Source organism: Staurois parvus, unplaced genomic scaffold, assembly GCF_062004578.1.
Source record: "Staurois parvus isolate SC_StPar_1 unplaced genomic scaffold, SC_StPar_1.0 ptg003756l, whole genome shotgun sequence".
In the NCBI taxonomy this organism is placed as follows: Eukaryota; Metazoa; Chordata; class Amphibia; order Anura; family Ranidae; genus Staurois; species Staurois parvus.
The window spans coordinates 32,606-50,167 of NW_028321552.1; the positions used below are offsets into that span (position 1 = coordinate 32,606).

Genomic DNA, 17,562 nt, shown 5'->3' on the forward strand with positions numbered 1-17,562 from the left:
CCAGTGTCCCGTGTCTCCTACCCCTCCTCCACTCCCCATAATAGTGTCCCCTGTCTCCTACCTCCTCCATTCCCCGTAATAGTGTCTCCTACCTCCCCCTCCTCCATTCCCCGTAATAGTGTCCCGTGTCTCCTACCTCCCCCTCCTCCATCCAATATTTCTGCAATGTCTCCATCCAATCTGTCCCCAGTCTGTCCATCCCATCTGTCCCCAGTCTGTCCATCCACCAATCTGTCCCCAGTCTGTCCATCCACCAATCTGTCCCCAATGTGTCCATCCACCAATCTGTCCCCAGTCTGTCCATCCACCAATCTGTCCCCAATGTGTCCATCCACCAATCTGTCCCCAATGTGTCCATCCACCAATCTGTCCCCAATGTGTCCATCCACCAATTTGTCCCCAATGTGTCCATCCAATCTATCTACAATGTGTCCATCCAATCTATCTGCAGTCTGTCTATTCAGTCTGTACCCAGTGTGTCCATCTAGTCTGTCCCTTCAATCTGTCCCCAATGTGTCAATCCAACCTGTTCCCAGCCTGTCCATCCACCAATATGTCCCCAATGTGTCTACCTAATCTATCCCCAGCCTGTCCTGCCAATCTGTCCCCAATGTGTCCATCCAATTTGTCTACCCAATCTATCCCTAATGCCTCCATCCTGTCTGTCCCCAGCCCGTCCATCCACCAATCTGTCCCCAATGTGTCCATCCAATTTGTCTACCCAATCTATCCCTAATGCCTCCATCCCGTCTGTCCCCAGCCCGTCCATCCCGTCTGTCCCCAGCCCGTCCATCCCGTCTGTCCCCAGCCCGTCCATCCCGTCTGTCCCCAGCCCGTCCATCCCGTCTGTCCCCAGCCCGTCCATCCCATCTGTCCTCATTGTGTCCGTACTTTATACCCTCTTCCCTCCTCTCCTGTACATACTACACATGAAGACATTTCTCCAGCATTGTTTGTGATGTTCAGTACGGCCGATTCTGGAACGGGCACACATTTGACTTCATTCTATTCGTCTATTTTTCCATATCTGTTGTCCTTGTCCTAGACCCTCCCGAAGAGCCGGTAATCGATGTTGTACCTGCAGCAGTTATATACAACATTCTGTATTCCCCCATGCCTGTATTAAGCCAACCCCATGCAGAGCATTTCCCCCACGTTGTACGAAGAGGACCTGTCAGGGCCCCATTGATGAGATGCTGACCCAGAGGCCAAGGTCAGGACCCCCCCCACCCACAACACTTGCAGCCATGTCTATGAGACCATTGTTAATAGAGCAGCTCGCTGGTGATGGGGACAATGAGGGCCTGTGAAGGACAGACACAGATCTGCCACATCAAGGCGCTCGGGGGAGGGGGATCAGAATTGGGCTTGGCACACGCAGATGGTAGCAGATCTCAGAATTGCTCGTGCTGGCTCCAGTCCCATACATGACACAATTCCCGTCCTCATTCTTTCCACCCGTCTCCTGTGATCTCTGACCACAACATGCCGCGGCAGGTTCACTGAAATGTGTGAAGAATCCCAAATGACAGCGATTGTTGAACTGCGAGCAAAGTGCGCCAAACTCAAACCAACACTGGTCCAGGCTCCACCCAGAGAACGCGTGCCAAACTCAAAGCAACACTGGCCCGGGCTCCGCCCAGAGAGTGCGCCAAACTCAAACCAACACTGGCCCAGGCTCCGCCCAGAGAGTGCACCAAACTCAAACCAACACTGGTCCAGGCTCCGCCCAAAGAACACGCGCCAAACTCAAAGCAACACTGGCCCGGGCTCTGCCCAGAGAGTGCGCCAAACTCAAACCAACACTGGCCCAGGCTCCACCCAGAGAACGCGCGCCAAACTCAAAGCAACACTGGTCCAGACTCCACCCAGAGAACGCGCGCCAAACTCAAACCAACACTGGCCCAGGCTCCACCCAGAGAACGCGCGCCAAACTCAAAGCAACACTAGTCCAGGCTCCGCCCAGAGAACGCGTGCCAAACTCAAAGCAACACTGGTCCAGGCTCCGCCCAGAGAACACGTGCCAAACTCAAAGCAACACCAGCCCGGGCTCTGCCCAGAGAGAGTGCGCCAAACTCAAAGCAACACTGGCCCGGGCTCCACCCAGAGAGAGTGCGCCAAACTCAATCCAACACTAGCCCAGGCTCCGCCCAGAGAACACGTGCCAAACTCAAACCAACAGTGGTCCAGGCTCCACCCAGAGAGAGTGCGCCAAACTCAATCCAACACTGGCCCAGGCTCCGCCCAGAGAGTGCGCCAAACTCAATCCAACACTGGTCCAGGCTCCGCCCAGAGAGAGTGTGCCAAACTCAATCCAACACTGGTCCAGGCTCCGCCCAGAGAACACGTGCCAAACTCAATCCAACACTGGCCCGGGCTCTGCCCAGAGAGTGCGCCAAACTCAAACCAACACTGGCCCAGGCTCCACCCAGAGAGTGCGCCAAACTCAAACCAACACTGGCCCAGGCTCCACCCAGAGAGTGCGCCAAACTCAAAGCAACACTGGCCCAGGCTCCACCCAGAGAGTGCGCCAAACTCAAAGCAACACTGGCCCAGGCTCCACCCAGAGAGTGCGCCAAACTCAAACCAACACTGGTCCAGGCTCCGCCCAGAGAACACACGCCAAACTCAAAGCAACACTGGCCCAAGCTCCACCCAGAGAGTGCGCCAAACTCAAAGCAACACTGGCCCGGGCTCCACCCAGAGAGAGTGCGCCAAACTCAATCCAACACTAGCCCAGGCTCCGCCCAGAGAACACGTGCCAAACTCAAACCAACAGTGGTCCAGGCTCCACCCAGAGAGAGTGCGCCAAACTCAAAGCAACACTGGCCCGGGCTCCACCCAGAGAGTGCGCCAAACTCAATCCAACACTGGTCCAGGCTCCGCCCAGAGAGAGTGCGCCAAACTCAATCCAACACTGGTCCAGGCTCCGCCCAGAGAACATGTGCCAAACTCAATCCAACACTGGCCCGGGCTCTGCCCAGAGAGTGCGCCAAACTCAAACCAACACTGGCCCAGGCTCCACCCAGAGAGTGCGCCAAACTCAAACCAACACTGGCCCAGGCTCCACCCAGAGAGTGCGCCAAACTCAAAGCAACACTGGCCCAGGCTCCACCCAGAGAGTGCGCCAAACTCAAAGCAACACTGGCCCAGGCTCCACCCAGAGAGTGCGCCAAACTCAAACCAACACTGGTCCAGGCTCCGCCCAGAGAACACACGCCAAACTCAAAGCAACACTGGCCCAAGCTCCACCCAGAGAGTGCGCCAAACTCAAAGCAACACTGGCCCGGGCTCCACCCAGAGAGAGTGCGCCAAACTCAGATCAACACTGGCCCAGGCTCCGCCCAGAGAACGTGCGCCAAACTCAAAGCAACACTGGCCCAGGCTCTGCCCAGAGAGTGCGCCAAACTCAAAGCAACACTGGCCCAGGCTCCACCCAGAGAGTGCGCCAAACTCAAACCAACACTGGTCCAGGCTCCGCCCAGAGAACGTGCGCCAAACTCAAAGCAACACTGGCCCGGGCTCCACCCAGAGAGAGTGCGCCAAACTCAGATCAACACTGGCCCGGGCTCCACCCAGAGAACATGCGCCAAACTCAATCCAACACTGGCCCAGGCTCCGCCCAGAGAACATGCTCCAAACTCAAACCAACACTGGCCCAGGCTCTGCCCAGAGAGGGTGTGCCAAACTCAAACCAACACTGGTCCAGGCTCCGCCCAGAGAGGGTGTGCCAAACTCAAACCAACACTGGTCCAGGCTCCGCCCAGAGAAAATGCGCCAAACAAACCAACACTGGCCCAGGCTCCGCCCAGAGAACGTGCGCCAAACTCAGACCAACACTGGCCCAGCTCTGCCCAGAGAAAGCGTGAAAAACTCAATCCAACACTGGCCCAGGCTCCACCCAGAGCGCTCCAACCTCAATCCAACACTGGCCTGGGCTCCGCCCAGAGCGCTCCAAATTCAAACCAACACTGGCCCGGGCTCCGCCCAGAGAACATGTGGAAAACACAAACCAACACTGGCCCAGGCTCCGCCCGGAAAAAGTGCGCCAAACTCAAACCAACACTGGCCCTGCTCCGCCCCGAAAAAGTGCGCCAAACTCAAACCAACACTGGCCCAGGCTCCGCCCGGAGAACATGCGCCAAACTCAATCCAACACTGGTCCAGGCTCCGCCCAGAGAGTGCGCCAAACTCAATCCAACACTGGTCCAGGATCCGCCCAGAGAATGTGCGCTAAACTCAATCCAACACTGGTCCAGGCTCCGCCCAGAGAGTGTGCGCTAAACTCAATCCAACACTGGTCCAGGCTCCGCCCAGAGAGTGTGCGCCAAACTCAAACCAACACTGGCCCAGGCTCCTCCCAGAGAAAGCACGCCAAGCTCAAACCAACACTGGTTCAGGCTCCGCCCAGACAAGGAAAATACATGATGATTGTAACTGGCATCGGAAAATAAGAAGGGAGAGAAGGAAGAGGAGTACGGGAGAGGAGAAGGAAGAGCGGTACGGGAGAGGAGAAGGAAGGGGAGTACGGGAGAGGAGAAGGAAGAGGAGTATGGGAGAGGAGAAGGAAGAGCGGTACGGGAGAGGAGAAGGAAGGGGAGTACGGGAGAGGAGAAGGAAGAGGAGTATGGGAGAGGGGAAGGAAGAGACGTATGGGAGAGGAGATGGAAGGGGAGTACGGGAGAAGAGAAGGAAGAGGGGTACGGGAGAGGAGAAGGAAGAGGGGTACGAGAGAGGAGAAGGAAGAGCGGTACGGGAGAGGAGAAGGAAGGGGAGTACGGGAGAGGAGAAGGAAGGGGAGTATGGGAGAGGAGAAGGAAGAGACGTATGGGAGAGGAGATGGAAGGGGAGTACGGGAGAGGAGAAGGAAGAGGGGTACGGGAGAGGAGAAGGAAGGGGAGTACGGGAGAGGAGAAGGAAGAGACGTATGGGAGAGGAGAAGGAAGGGGAGTACGGGAGAGGAGAAGGAAGAGACGTATGGGAGAGGAGAAGGAAGGGGAGTGTGGGAGAGGAGAAGGAAGAGACGTATGGGAGAGGAGAAGGAAGGGGAGTACGGGAGAGGAGAAGGAAGGGGAGTACGGGAGAGGAGAAGGAAAGGGAGTATGGGAGAGGAGAAGGTAGGGGAGTACGGGATAGAAGACGGAAGAGGGGTACGGGAGAAGAGAAGGAAGAGGGCTACGGAAGAGGAGGAGGAGGAGTATATTAGAGGAGATGGAAGAGTATGGGAGAGGAGAAGGAAGAGGAGTGTGGGAGAGAAGACGGAAGAGGGGTACGGGAGAGGAGAAGGAAGAGTGGTACGGGAGAGAAGGAAAGGGAGTACGGGAGAGGAGAAGGAAGGGGAGTACGGGAGGGAAAGAAGATGGAAGAGGGGTACGGGAGAGGAGAAGGAAGAGCGGTACGGGAGAGGAGAAGGAAGGGGAGTACGGGAGAGGAGAAGGAAGGGGAGTACGGGAGAGGAGAAGGAAGGGGTGTACGGGAGAGGAGAAGGAAGAGGGGTACGGGAGAAGAGAAGGAAGAGGGGTACGGGAGAGGAGAAGGAAGAGGGGTACGGGAGAGGAGAAGGAAGGGGAGTACGGGAGAGGAGAAGGAAGAGGGGTACGGGAGAAGAGAAGGAAGAGGGGTACGGGAGAAGAGAAGGAAGAGGAGTACGGGAGAGGAGAAGGAAGGGGAGTACGGGAGAGGAGAAGGAAGGGGAGTACTGGAGAGGAGAAGGAAGGGGAGTACTGGAGAGGAGAAGGAAGGGGAGTATGGGAGAGGAGAAGGAAGGGGAGTATGGGAGAGGAGAAGGAAGGGGAGTATGGGAGAGGAGAAGGAAGGGGAGTACGGGAGAGGAGAAGGAAGAGGGGTACGGGAGAAGAGAAGGAAGAGGGCTACGGAAGAGGAGGAGGAGGAGTATATTAGAGGAGATGGAAGAGTATATTAGAGGAGATGGAAGAGTATATTAGAGGAGATGGAAGAGTATGGGAGAGGAGAAGGAAGAGGAGTGTGGGAGAGAAGACGGAAGAGGGGTACGGGAGAGGAGAAGGAAGAGTGGTACGGGAGAGAAGGAAAGGGAGTACGGGAGAGGAGAAGGAAGGGGAGTACGGGAGGGAAAGAAGATGGAAGAGCGGTACGGGAGAGGAGAAGGAAGGGGAGTACGGGAGAGGAGAAGGAAGGGGAGTACGGGAGAGGAGAAGGAAGGGGAGTACGGGAGAGGAGAAGGAAGAGGGGTACGGGAGAAGAGAAGGAAGAGGGGTACGGGAGAGGAGAAGGAAGGGGGGTACGGGAGAGGAGAAGGAAGAGGGGTACGGGAGAAGAGAAGGAAGAGGGGTACGGGAGAAGAGAAGGAAGAGGGGTACGGGAGAAGAGAAGGAAGAGGGGTACGGGAGAGGAGAAGGAAGGGGGGTACGGGAGAGGAGAAGGAAGAGGGGTACGGGAGAAGAGAAGGAAGAGGGGTACGGGAGAAGAGAAGGAAGAGGGGTACGGGAGAAGAGAAGGAAGAGGGGTACGGGAGAGGAGAAGGAAGGGGAGTACGGGTGAGGAGAAGAAAGGGGTGTATGGGAGAGGAGAAGGAAGAGGGGTACGGGAGAGGAGAAGGAAGGGGAGTACGGGTGAGGAGAAGGAAGGGGAGTACGGGAGAGGAGAAGGAAGAGGGGTACGGGAGAGGAGAAGGAAGAGGGGTACGGGAGAGGAAAAGGAAGAGGGGTACGGGAGAGGAAAAGGAAGGGGGGTACGGGAGAGGAGAAGGAAGGGGGGTACGGGAGAGGAGAAGGAAGGGGGGTACGGGAGAGGAAAAGGAAGAGGGGTACGGGAGAGGAAAAGGAAGAGGGGTACGGGAGAGGAAAAGGAAGAGGGGTACGGGAGAGGAGAAGGAAGGGGAGTACGGGAGAGGAGAAGGAAGAGGGGTACGGGAGAAGAGAAGGAAGAGGGCTACGGAAGAGGAGGAGGAGGAGTATATTAGAGGAGATGGAAGAGTATATTAGAGGAGATGGAAGAGTATATTAGAGGAGATGGAAGAGTATGGGAGAGGAGAAGGAAGAGGAGTGTGGGAGAGAAGACGGAAGAGGGGTACGGGAGAGGAGAAGGAAGAGTGGTACGGGAGAGAAGGAAAGGGAGTACGGGAGAGGAGAAGGAAGGGGAGTACGGGAGGGAAAGAAGATGGAAGAGGGGTACGGGAGAGGAGAAGGAAGAGCGGTACGGGAGGGGAGAAGGAAGGGGAGTACGGGAGAGGAGAAGGAAGGGGAGTACGGGAGAGGAGAAGGAAGAGGGGTACGGGAGAAGAGAAGGAAGAGGGGTACGGGAGAGGAGAAGGAAGGGGGGTACGGGAGAGGAGAAGGAAGAGGGGTACGGGAGAAGAGAAGGAAGAGGGGTACGGGAGAAGAGAAGGAAGAGGGGTACGGGAGAAGAGAAGGAAGAGGGGTACGGGAGAGGAGAAGGAAGAGGGGTACGGGAGAAGAGAAGGAAGAGGGGTACGGGAGAAGAGAAGGAAGAGGGGTACGGGAGAAGAGAAGGAAGAGGGGTACGGGAGAGGAGAAGGAAGGGGAGTACGGGTGAGGAGAAGAAAGGGGTGTATGGGAGAGGAGAAGGAAGAGGGGTACGGGAGAGGAGAAGGAAGGGGAGTACGGGAGAGGAGAAGGAAGAGGGGTACGGGAGAGGAGAAGGAAGAGGGGTACGGGAGAGGAGAAGGAAGGGGAGTACGGGTGAGGAGAAGGAAGGGGAGTACGGGAGAGGAGATGGAAGAGGGGTACGGGAGAGGAGAAGGAAGAGGGGTACGGGAGAGAAGGAAGGGGAGTACGGGTGAGGAGAAGGAAGGGGAGTACGGGAGAGGAGAAGGAAGGGGGGTACGGGAGAGGAGAAGGAAGAGTGGTACGGGAGAGAAGGAAAGGGGGTACGGGAGAGGAGAAGGAAGGGGAGTACGGGAGAGGAGAAGGAAGGGGGGTACGGGAGAGAAGGAAGGGGAGTACGGGAGAGGAGAAGGAAGGGGGGTACGGGAGAGAAGGAAGGGGAGTACGGGAGAGGAGAAGGAAGGGGGGTACGGGAGAGGAGAAGGAAGAGTGGTACGGGAGAGAAGGAAAGGGAGTATGGGAGAGGAGAAGGAAGGGGAGTACGGGAGGGAAAGAAGATGGAAGAGGGGTACGGGAGAGGAGAAGGAAGAGCGGTACGGGAGAGGAGAAGGAAGGGGAGTACGGGAGAGGAGAAGGAAGGGGAGTACGGGAGAGGAGAAGGAAGAGGAGTACGGGTGAGGAGAAGGAAGGGGAGTACGGGAGAGGAGATGGAAGAGGGGTACGGGAGAGGAGAAGGAAGGGGAGTACGGGAGAGGAGAAGGAAGAGGGGTACGGGAGAGAAGGAAGGGGAGTACGGGTGAGGAGAAGGAAGGGGAGTACGGGAGAGGAGAAGGAAGGGGGGTACGGGAGAGGAGAAGGAAGGGGGGTACGGGAGAGGAAAAGGAAGGGGGGTACGGGAGAGAAGGAAGGGGAGTACGGGTGAGGAGAAGGAAGGGGAGTACGGGTGAGGAGAAGGAAGGGGAGTACGGGTGAGGAGAAGGAAGGGGGGTACGGGAGAGGAGAAGGAAGAGTGGTACGGGAGAGAAGGAAAGGGAGTACGGGAGAGGAGAAGGAAGGGGAGTACGGGAGGGAAAAAAGATGGAAGAGGGGTACGGGAGAGGAGAAGGAAGAGTGGTACGGGAGAGGAGAAGGAAGGGGAGTATGGGAGAGAAGGAAGGGGAGTATGGGTGAGGAGAAGGAAGGGGAGTACGGGTGAGGAGAAGGAAGGGGGGTACGGGAGAGGAGAAGGAAGAGTGGTACGGGAGAGAAGGAAAGGGAGTACGGGAGAGGAGAAGGAAGGGGAGTACGGGAGGGAAAGAAGATGGAAGAGGGGTACGGGAGAGGAGAAGGAAGAGCGGTACGGGAGAGGAGAAGGAAGGGGAGTACGGGAGAGGAGAAGGAAGAGGAGTACGGGAGAGGAGAAGGAAGGGGAGTACGGGAGAGGAGAAGGAAGGGGAGTACGGGAGAGGAGAAGGAAGGGGAGTACGGGAGAGGAGAAGGAAGGGGAGTACGGGAGAGGAGAAGGAAGGGGAGTACGGGTGAGGAGATGGAAGAGGGGTACGGGAGAGGAGAAGGAAGGGGAGTACGGGAGAGGAGAAGGAAGAGGGGTACGGGAGAGAAGGAAGGGGAGTACGGGTGAGGAGAAGGAAGGGGAGTACGGGAGAGGAGAAGGAAGGGGAGTACGGGAGAGGAAAAGGAAGGGGGGTACGGGAGAGAAGGAAGGGGAGTACGGGTGAGGAGAAGGAAGGGGAGTACGGGTGAGGAGAAGGAAGGGGAGTACGGGTGAGGAGAAGGAAGGGGGGTACGGGAGAGGAGAAGGAAGAGTGGTACGGGAGAGAAGGAAAGGGAGTACGGGAGAGGAGAAGGAAGGGGAGTACGGGAGGGAAAGAAGATGGAAGAGGGGTACGGGAGAGGAGAAGGAAGAGCGGTACGGGAGAGGAGAAGGAAGGGGAGTATGGGAGAGAAGGAAGGGGAGTATGGGTGAGGAGAAGGAAGGGGAGTACGGGTGAGGAGAAGGAAGGGGGGTACGGGAGAGGAGAAGGAAGAGTGGTACGGGAGAGAAGGAAAGGGAATACGGGAGAGGAGAAGGAAGGGGAGTACGGGAGGGAAAGAAGATGGAAGAGGGGTACGGGAGAGGAGAAGGAAGAGCGGTACGGGAGAGGAGAAGGAAGAGCGGTACGGGAGAGGAGAAGGAAGGGGAGTACGGGAGAGGAGAAGGAAGGGGAGTACGGGTGAGGAGATGGAAGAGGGGTACGGGAGAGGAGAAGGAAGGGGAGTACGGGAGAGGAGAAGGAAGAGGGGTACGGGAGAGAAGGAAGGGGAGTACGGGTGAGGAGAAGGAAGGGGAGTACGGGTGAGGAGAAGGAAGGGGGGTACGGGAGAGGAGAAGGAAGGGGGGTACGGGAGAGAAGGAAGGGGGGTACGGGAGAGAAGGAAGATGGGTATGGGAGAGGAGAAGGAAGGGGGGTACGGGAGAGGAAAAGAAAGAGGGGTACGGGAGAGGAGAAGGAAGGGGAGTACGGGAGAGGAGAAAGAAGGGGGGTACGGGAGAGGAGAAGGAAAGGGAGTATGGGAGAGGAGAAGGAAAAGGGGTACGGGAGAGGAGAAGGAAAGGGAGTATAGGTGAGGAGAAGGAAGAGGGGTACGGGAGAGGAGAAGGAGGAGGGGTACGGGAGAGGAGAAGGAAAAGAAGGGAGAGAGGAAGGGAAAGGAGAAAAGGGTGTCAGGACGTGGATCACCTCCCTAACCCTGAGTAAGGGACAGAAGAAGGAAAGGGTGTCAGGATCTGGATCACCTGCTAGTGGCACTGTGATTCTCAGAGCTGAAGGGTGCAGTTTCGGAGGCCAAAAGCAGGTGTCAGGTTCCAGTAATTAGGCTCCTCCTGATGCTGGCTGCTGGGAAGGTATGTAACCCATTCCTTTGCTCCAGTGGTTTGCCTGTTCCCAGATACCTGCTTGCTGACTGTTTCCTGATCCCGATTCCCGGCATGATCCTGTACCCTGCTTCCTCCTGTCTGCTCCCCTTGTCCCTGATCCCAGTCCTTCTTCCCTCCTCCTGACTGTCTCTGGCATCTCCAGTCTTGTCCTGTCACTTGGCTACCATTCACTTCTCTTTTGTGTCTGTTCGGTTTGCTGTTGTTTGTTGGGGGTTTGCTTCACTATTCATGAATCTTACTTCAGTCCTTCTTTGCCGGATTCCGGCATCTTTGGGTGCAGCTCACCAATCTGGTCACCTCTGTTGTCTGCCGAATTCCTGGACTTCCTGAATCCTTTACAAAGGGAGGGAGAAGGGAAGGAGGAGAAGGATGGCTCCAGATACCGACACAGTCATCAGACTGATCACCAGTCATGGCTCCAGATACCGGCACAGTCATCAGACCGATCACCAATTATGGCTCCAGATACCGGCACAGTCATCAGACCGATCACCAGTCATGGCTTCAGATACCGGCAGAGTCATCAGACCGATCATCAATTATGGCTCCAGATACCGGCACAGTCATCAAACTGATCACCGGTAATGGCTCCAGATAGCGGCACAGTCATCAGGCTGATCACCGGTCATGGCTCCAGATACCGGCACAGTCATCAGACCGATCACCAGTCATGGCTCCAGATACCGGTACAGTCATCAGACTGATCAGCAATTCTGGCTCCAGATACCGGCACAGTCATCATGCTGATCACCGGTAATGGCTCCAGATACCGGCACAGTCATCAGGCTGATCACCAGTCATGGCTACAGATACTGGCACAGCCATCATGCTAGTCACGGGTCATGGCTCCAGATACTGGCACAGTCATCAGACTGATCCTGAGTCATGGCTCCAGATACCTGCACAGCCATCATGCTGGTCACCAGTCATGGCTCCAGATACCAGCACAGTCATCAGGCCGATCACCGGTAATGGCTCCAGAGACCAGCACAGTCATCAGACTGATCACCGGTCCTGGCTCCAGATACTGGCACAGCCATCATTCTAGTCACGGGTCATGGCTCCAGATACCGGCACAGTCATCATGCTGGTCACGGTTCATGGCTCCAGATACCGGCACAGTCATCAGACTGGTCACCAGTCATGGCTCCAGATACCGGCACATTCATCAGACCGATCACCAGTCATGGCTCCAGATACTGGCACAGTCATCAGACCGATCACCAGTCATGGCTCCAGATACCGGCACAGTCATCATACTGATTACCAGTCATGGCTCCAGATACCTGCACAGCCATCATGCTGGTCACCGGTAATGGCTCCACATACTGGCACAGTCATCAGACTGATCACCAGTCATGGTTCCAGATACTGGCACAGTCATCAGACCGATCACCAGTCATGGCTCCAGATACTGGCACAGCCATCATGCTTGTCACCGGTAATGGCTCCAGATACTGGCACAGTCATCAGACTGATCACCAGTCATGGCTCCAGATACTGGCACAGCCATCATGCTGGTCACCAGTCATGGCTCCAGATACCGGCACATTCATCAGACCGATCACCAGTAATGGCTCCAGATACTGGCACAGTCATCAGACCGATCACCAGTCATGGCTCCAGATACCGGCACAGTCATCATACTGATTACCAGTCATGGCTCCAGATACCGGCACAGCCATCATGCTGGTCACCGGTAATGGCTCCACATACTGGCACAGTCATCAGACTGATCACCAGTCATGGCTCCAGATACTGGCACAGTCATCAGACCGATCACCAGTCATGGTTCCAGATATTGGCACAGCCATCATGCTGGTCACGGGTCATGGCTCCAGATACCTGCACAGCCATCATGCTGGTCACCAGTCATGGCTCCAGATACTCTCACAGTCATCAGACCGATCACCAGTCATGGTTCCAGATACTGGCACAGTCATCAGACCGATCACCAGTCATGGCTGCAGATACTGGCACAGCCATCATGCTGGTCACCGGTAATGGCTCCAGATACTGGCACAGTCATCAGACTGATCACCAGTCATGGCTCCAGATACTGGCACAGTCATCAGACTGATCACCAGTCATGGCTCCAGATACTGGCACAGCCATCATGCTGGTCACAGGTCATGGCTCCAGATACTGGCACAGTCATCAGACCGATCACCAATTAATAAATACTTCATGAGTAGAATTGGATTTTTTGCCTGGAGATCAGAGCTCGTACCCATAATCTATTCTATAAAAGGGTGGTTCTTTATTTAGTGTGACTTCAGAGACACAACGATAAATATAATATTCTTTATTAAGAAATATTGATAGAGAAAACAGCGGCTACGAGGCGTATACCAGGAACACAGCGATCTGAGTACTGACGGGACACAAACCATGGAACCCTGAGTTAGATACTGATGGTTGAGTAGATAAAATATTGAACTTCTTTCATCTGCTGCTCTGAGACCTTCCTTCCATACATCTGCTGCTCTGAGACCTTCCTTCCATACATCTTCTGCTCTGAGACCTTCCTTCCATACATCTTCTGCTCTGAGACCTTCCTTCCATACATCTTCTGCTCTGAGACCTTCCTTCCATACATCTTCTGCTCTGAGACCTTCCTTCCATACATCTTCTGCTCTGAGACCTTCCTTCCATACATCTTCTGCTCTGAGACCTTCCTTCCATACATCTTCTGCTCTGAGACCTTCCTTCCATACATCTGCTGCTCTGAGACCTTCCTTCCATACATCTTCTGCTCTGAGACCTTCCTTCCATACATCTGCTGCTCTGAGACCTTCCTTCCATACATCTTCTGCTCTGAGACCTTCCTTCCATACATCTGCTGCTCTCAGACCTTCCTTCCATACATCTGCTGCTCTCAGACCTTCCTTCCATACATCTTCTGCTCTGAGACCTTCCTTCCATACATCTTCTGCTCTTAGACCTGCCTTGCATACATCTTCTGCTCTTAGACCTGCCTTCCATACATCTGCTGCTCTGAGACCTTCCTTCCATACATCTGCTGCTCTGAGACCTTCCTTCCATACATCTTCTGCTCTGAGACCTTCCTTCCATACATCTTCTGCTCTAAGACCTGCCTTCCATACATCTTCTGCTCTGAGACCTTCTTTCCATACATCTGCTGCACTGAGACCTTCCTTCCATACATCTTCTGCTCTGAGACCTTCCTTGCATACATCTTCTGCTCTCAGACCTTCCTTCCATACATCTTCTGCTCTCAGACCTTCCTTCCATACATCTTCTGTTCTAATTGTCTTCTCAATGTGCCCATAGATATAAGACGACTGTGGACCAATCTTGTCACCAGTCATATCAGGAAAGGACTAGTAGCCCTTGACTATGGGCCTATATACTATGTAGACTATGGGCCACCCCAATCTGTCCAGACACCCCCTGGCTACGCAGGAATGTTTCTTTGGTTCCCCAGAACTAAGCTGGCCATGGGGGTGTCTACGATGTGTAAACCAGTATGCTTGACGGATGTGGATTGCGTATGTCACCATCAGTCCATAGAAAATCTTGCAACTATGGGCACCTTGATGCATCTATCCAAGTACACTACTGATACCTCACTTACACAGATCTATAAAAATATACATACTGGCCAGAAAGAGATGTTTGTGTTCTACAAGGTTTAGCAAACAGATATACTGTGTTCCTGTGGTCTGATATATGACATAAAATATAAAGATTTGGCAAACTAGGCCAAGAAACATGAACAATCCATGAGGACTCCAAAAGGGTTTCACAGGAGATCCATGAGGGTTTCATGAGGACTCCATAAGGGGTTCAGAGGGGATCCATGAGGATTTCATGAGGACTCCATGGGGGATCCATGAGGGTTGCACGAGGGTTTCATGAGGATCTAATGAGGTCCACAGCCCTTCTTTGAGACTTCCACAAAGATTCTATGAGGGCACTTTGAAGGTTTTATGAGGGTTCCACAAGGATTTCAATAGGGTTTTTTGAGGGCTTCATAATGATTCAATGAGGGTTTAGTGAAAGTTTCTCAAAGATTTAATGAGGGTTTTATAAGAGCTCCAAACGGATTCCAGGAGGTTTTTCTGAGGGTTCCACAATGATTCCATAAGGGTTCACTGAAAGTTTTATGAAAGTTCCATGAGGATTCCTTGGGGGTTCTATGAGAAGTTTATAAGTGTTCATTTCTGGCAAGAAGCTGGAAGAGTTTATCATATGGTGGGTAATGTGGCTTATCAGTTAAATATCCTTTATCTGATGACACTTTTATGGCCGTGAAGAAGTCACTGCTCTTCTTTTTCTCCAGTATCCACTTGTCTTCATTGGTGCACAAAGAATTGGCATTGATTTATGTACTCCATATTTATGACCTAGTCAATTCTTCTGTTGTGTCATCTTGAATGCCTACAAGAGAACTATGATGATATTTCAGTTTTTTGTTGACTTGGAGAGTGCCTGCTAACTCCTCGTAGAGCCCCGTGTATGGTCACACAAGCTACTCTGACTGTTGGGCACCAGCTGTATTGATAGCCGACGATGGAAGAAGTCCTTCATCGCTCTACTTTGGATCTTCAAACATGATCCAAGACCAAATGGATAATCTGGGATCACTGTCACCTATAGAGTATTTGGCACCGGTTGGGAAATGTCCGGTCTCTATAGTGCAGACGTGTTGGAACAGAGTACCTGAATCTGTGGTTAGTACCTCTTCAGTGTGACCCCCTAAACACCCTGAAATTCGGCACAGTATGTACATTTCTAAGTCGGAGCTGTGGCACCCCTCCACCCCTTTCCTGTGTCCTTCAAAACAAGCACCTCTCTATAGTTCGCGTGCCGTATAAAAATTGTGGGCACGTGGCCTACTGGACATTTATTGTGGCTCGTTAGCTCTCTACCAATGGCAGGTTCACTTTAGAGAAGGACTCCTATGGATACTTTATTCGTGGAGATGTTAAAATAACTATTGAAGTTATAGCCAGTTACTAATTTGGTTTCATTTTCTTTAGCTGAGGAAGCCACCAACATTCCAGAGTGAGGCTCTTCCTGCCTTGTCCCCGGGGGTAAGGACACTTCATCTGTGCACCCTTACGTCACCTCCATAGACAGCCGAGCTCCAGGCCAGTGACACTGGGAAGTTCACACGCAGGAAGCAGCTAGGAGCTGCTGTTCCATGAAATCCTGTGTCTTCGGCGTCCATCGGACGTGGCTTTCTGGAGTCCTCTTCATCCCAATATTTGTGGGGCATAATATAACGTGAAAGCAGAAGAAAGTCACTTTTGTGCCTTCTAACCTTATCAGACTGAGGAGGAACTCAGAAGAGGCATGATGGGGGGATACCAAGGGTGACAATTCTGTGTTATACCAGGAGTTGCAGAATCAGAGGAGAAGCTCATAAATGGTCTCCTTCAGACCTGACCACTTATGACTTGCTGTACACAGGTGGTGGCCACACAAAAACTCTGATGTTAAAATTATTCCTCATGGGGATTCACTGTTAGAGCCATAGGGACCCCAAAATTGCAGTTTTTCACAGGTTGGTTTTTTTTTGCATTGGAATGACATTATCTGGCCAGTTTAGATGCAAATAGCGCCAAGCAAGAGTTCATCCGCATCTTCAAGCTTCACATATTGTAATACGGCTGCTGGTTCTTCAAGAAGCAGAAAAAAAAAATTAAAAAGAAGACACGATTATGATGAAAAAAATTTAAAAATGCGGCATTGTGATTAAAATATCTCATCATGTAAGAAGAATTTGCATAGTTGTGTTTTTCACTTCAAAAAATATCAGGTGGTGTCAACACAAAGCATGAGACATCTTCTCATATTCCAGGAATGATCTGAGGTGCAAAATGTTGTACCCGACAGAGGAATAGACAAAATCATTGAATTCATTGCTGGAGGTGTCTGAAATATTAGCCTCCATCAGGGGCTTCTTTGGTCTACTGAACATCTTACGTAAGGAACACATAGAAGAGTCTGTAATGTTGGTCTTTGAGGTCTACTTAGGCTGTGGTTCTTCAGGACAAAGTCACGTGATCTGAGATCAACAGAAGGAGGTCACAGTGACGAGATTATCATCTTGGAGGCATCTTCTTTTCACAGTAAGAAGCATGGACTCTTCTTTTTAACTGGATTCGGGTTGAGGACGGCTCTCACTGACTCTGAGAAAACCTCTTTGATGCCTTCTTGGTTCAGCGCTGAGCACTCCATGTACTTCACTGCGTGGATCTGCTTGGACAAGCTGACGCCTTGTTGGTAGGTGATTGGAAGCTGGTTCTGCTCCTTTAGCTTTTTGATGACATCCGGGTTGCTTCTCAGATCCTTCTTGGTGCCCACCAGGAGGATGGGAACGTTAGGACAATGGTGGCCCACTTCAGGATACCACTTGTGCTTTACGTTCTCGTAAGATGGTGGACTGGCAATGGAGAAGCAGATGATGAAGACATTGGTCTGGGGGTAAGACAATGTCCTTAGTCGGTCATACTCTTCCTGGCCGGCTGTGTCCCACAAGTTTAGGCTCACGGTTTTTCCATCCACTGTGCTCTGGGCACTGTAGTTGTCAAACACTGTGGGGATGTATTCCTTGGGGAAAGCATTGGTGGTGTAACAGATGAGAAGACAAGTTTTCCCTACAGCTCCATCCCCGACTACCACACACTTGATGCTCTGCATTGTTTTCGTTGTGTCCAATCTCAGCAACCTGGAAAAGAAAGAATGAAGTCAGATGTACGAAACTTCAACATCGAACATATCTGGCAAGGATAAGTCTCCCTAAAACCAATATCTTGAATAGGCGGGGGCTGGACAACCAACTGGCTTCTTCACAATGATAGGGCACACCAACAGCAAGATCTCCCCTAAATATTGCAGAGTCTTACTCCTCTTGTAGAAGTCAATGTAATTTAAACAATGGGGAACGCCCAAACCTTCAATGACAGAAGACTCCAGCACAACGGCTTCAGCTGGTAGCTGGGAAATCAGAGTTTGAAGAAGATTTTACCCTCCCCACCCCCCTCAATCCATCAGGTTGGGTGTACAGACTCTGGAACATGCATTCTGATAAAGCCGATGTTCATATAGTAGATTACAGTACAACGTCTAAAA

The 17,562-nt window shown here is 53.0% G+C and overlaps 2 protein-coding genes across 4 annotated transcripts; both read right to left on the bottom strand.

Moving 5' to 3' along the window:
- Nucleotides 1-12,696: 12,696 nt before the first annotated feature.
- LOC149427445 (uncharacterized) lies at nucleotides 12,697-15,587 on the bottom strand. Of its 3 annotated transcripts, XM_089668029.1 has the most exons (3): nucleotides 13,463-15,586; nucleotides 13,343-13,402; nucleotides 12,697-13,282 (listed from the first exon to the last, which is right to left on the bottom strand). In XM_089668029.1, the coding sequence occupies exons 1-3, from the start codon at nucleotides 13,788-13,790 to the stop codon at nucleotides 12,723-12,725; spliced, it is 948 nt and encodes a 315-aa protein (XP_089524155.1). In that variant the 5' UTR covers nucleotides 13,791-15,586; the 3' UTR covers nucleotides 12,697-12,722. The 3 variants fall into 3 exon arrangements, with proteins under 3 accessions (XP_089524155.1, XP_089524154.1, XP_089524153.1); XM_089668028.1 differs by having other exon boundaries at nucleotides 12,697-13,402; nucleotides 13,463-15,587; XM_089668027.1 differs by having other exon boundaries at nucleotides 13,343-15,586.
- LOC149427446 (rho-related GTP-binding protein RhoG) lies at nucleotides 12,749-17,153 on the bottom strand. Its single transcript, XM_089668030.1, has one exon. The coding sequence runs from the start codon at nucleotides 17,128-17,130 to the stop codon at nucleotides 16,555-16,557; it is 576 nt and encodes a 191-aa protein (XP_089524156.1). The 5' UTR covers nucleotides 17,131-17,153; the 3' UTR covers nucleotides 12,749-16,554.
- Between the last annotated feature and the right edge of the window lie 409 nt (nucleotides 17,154-17,562).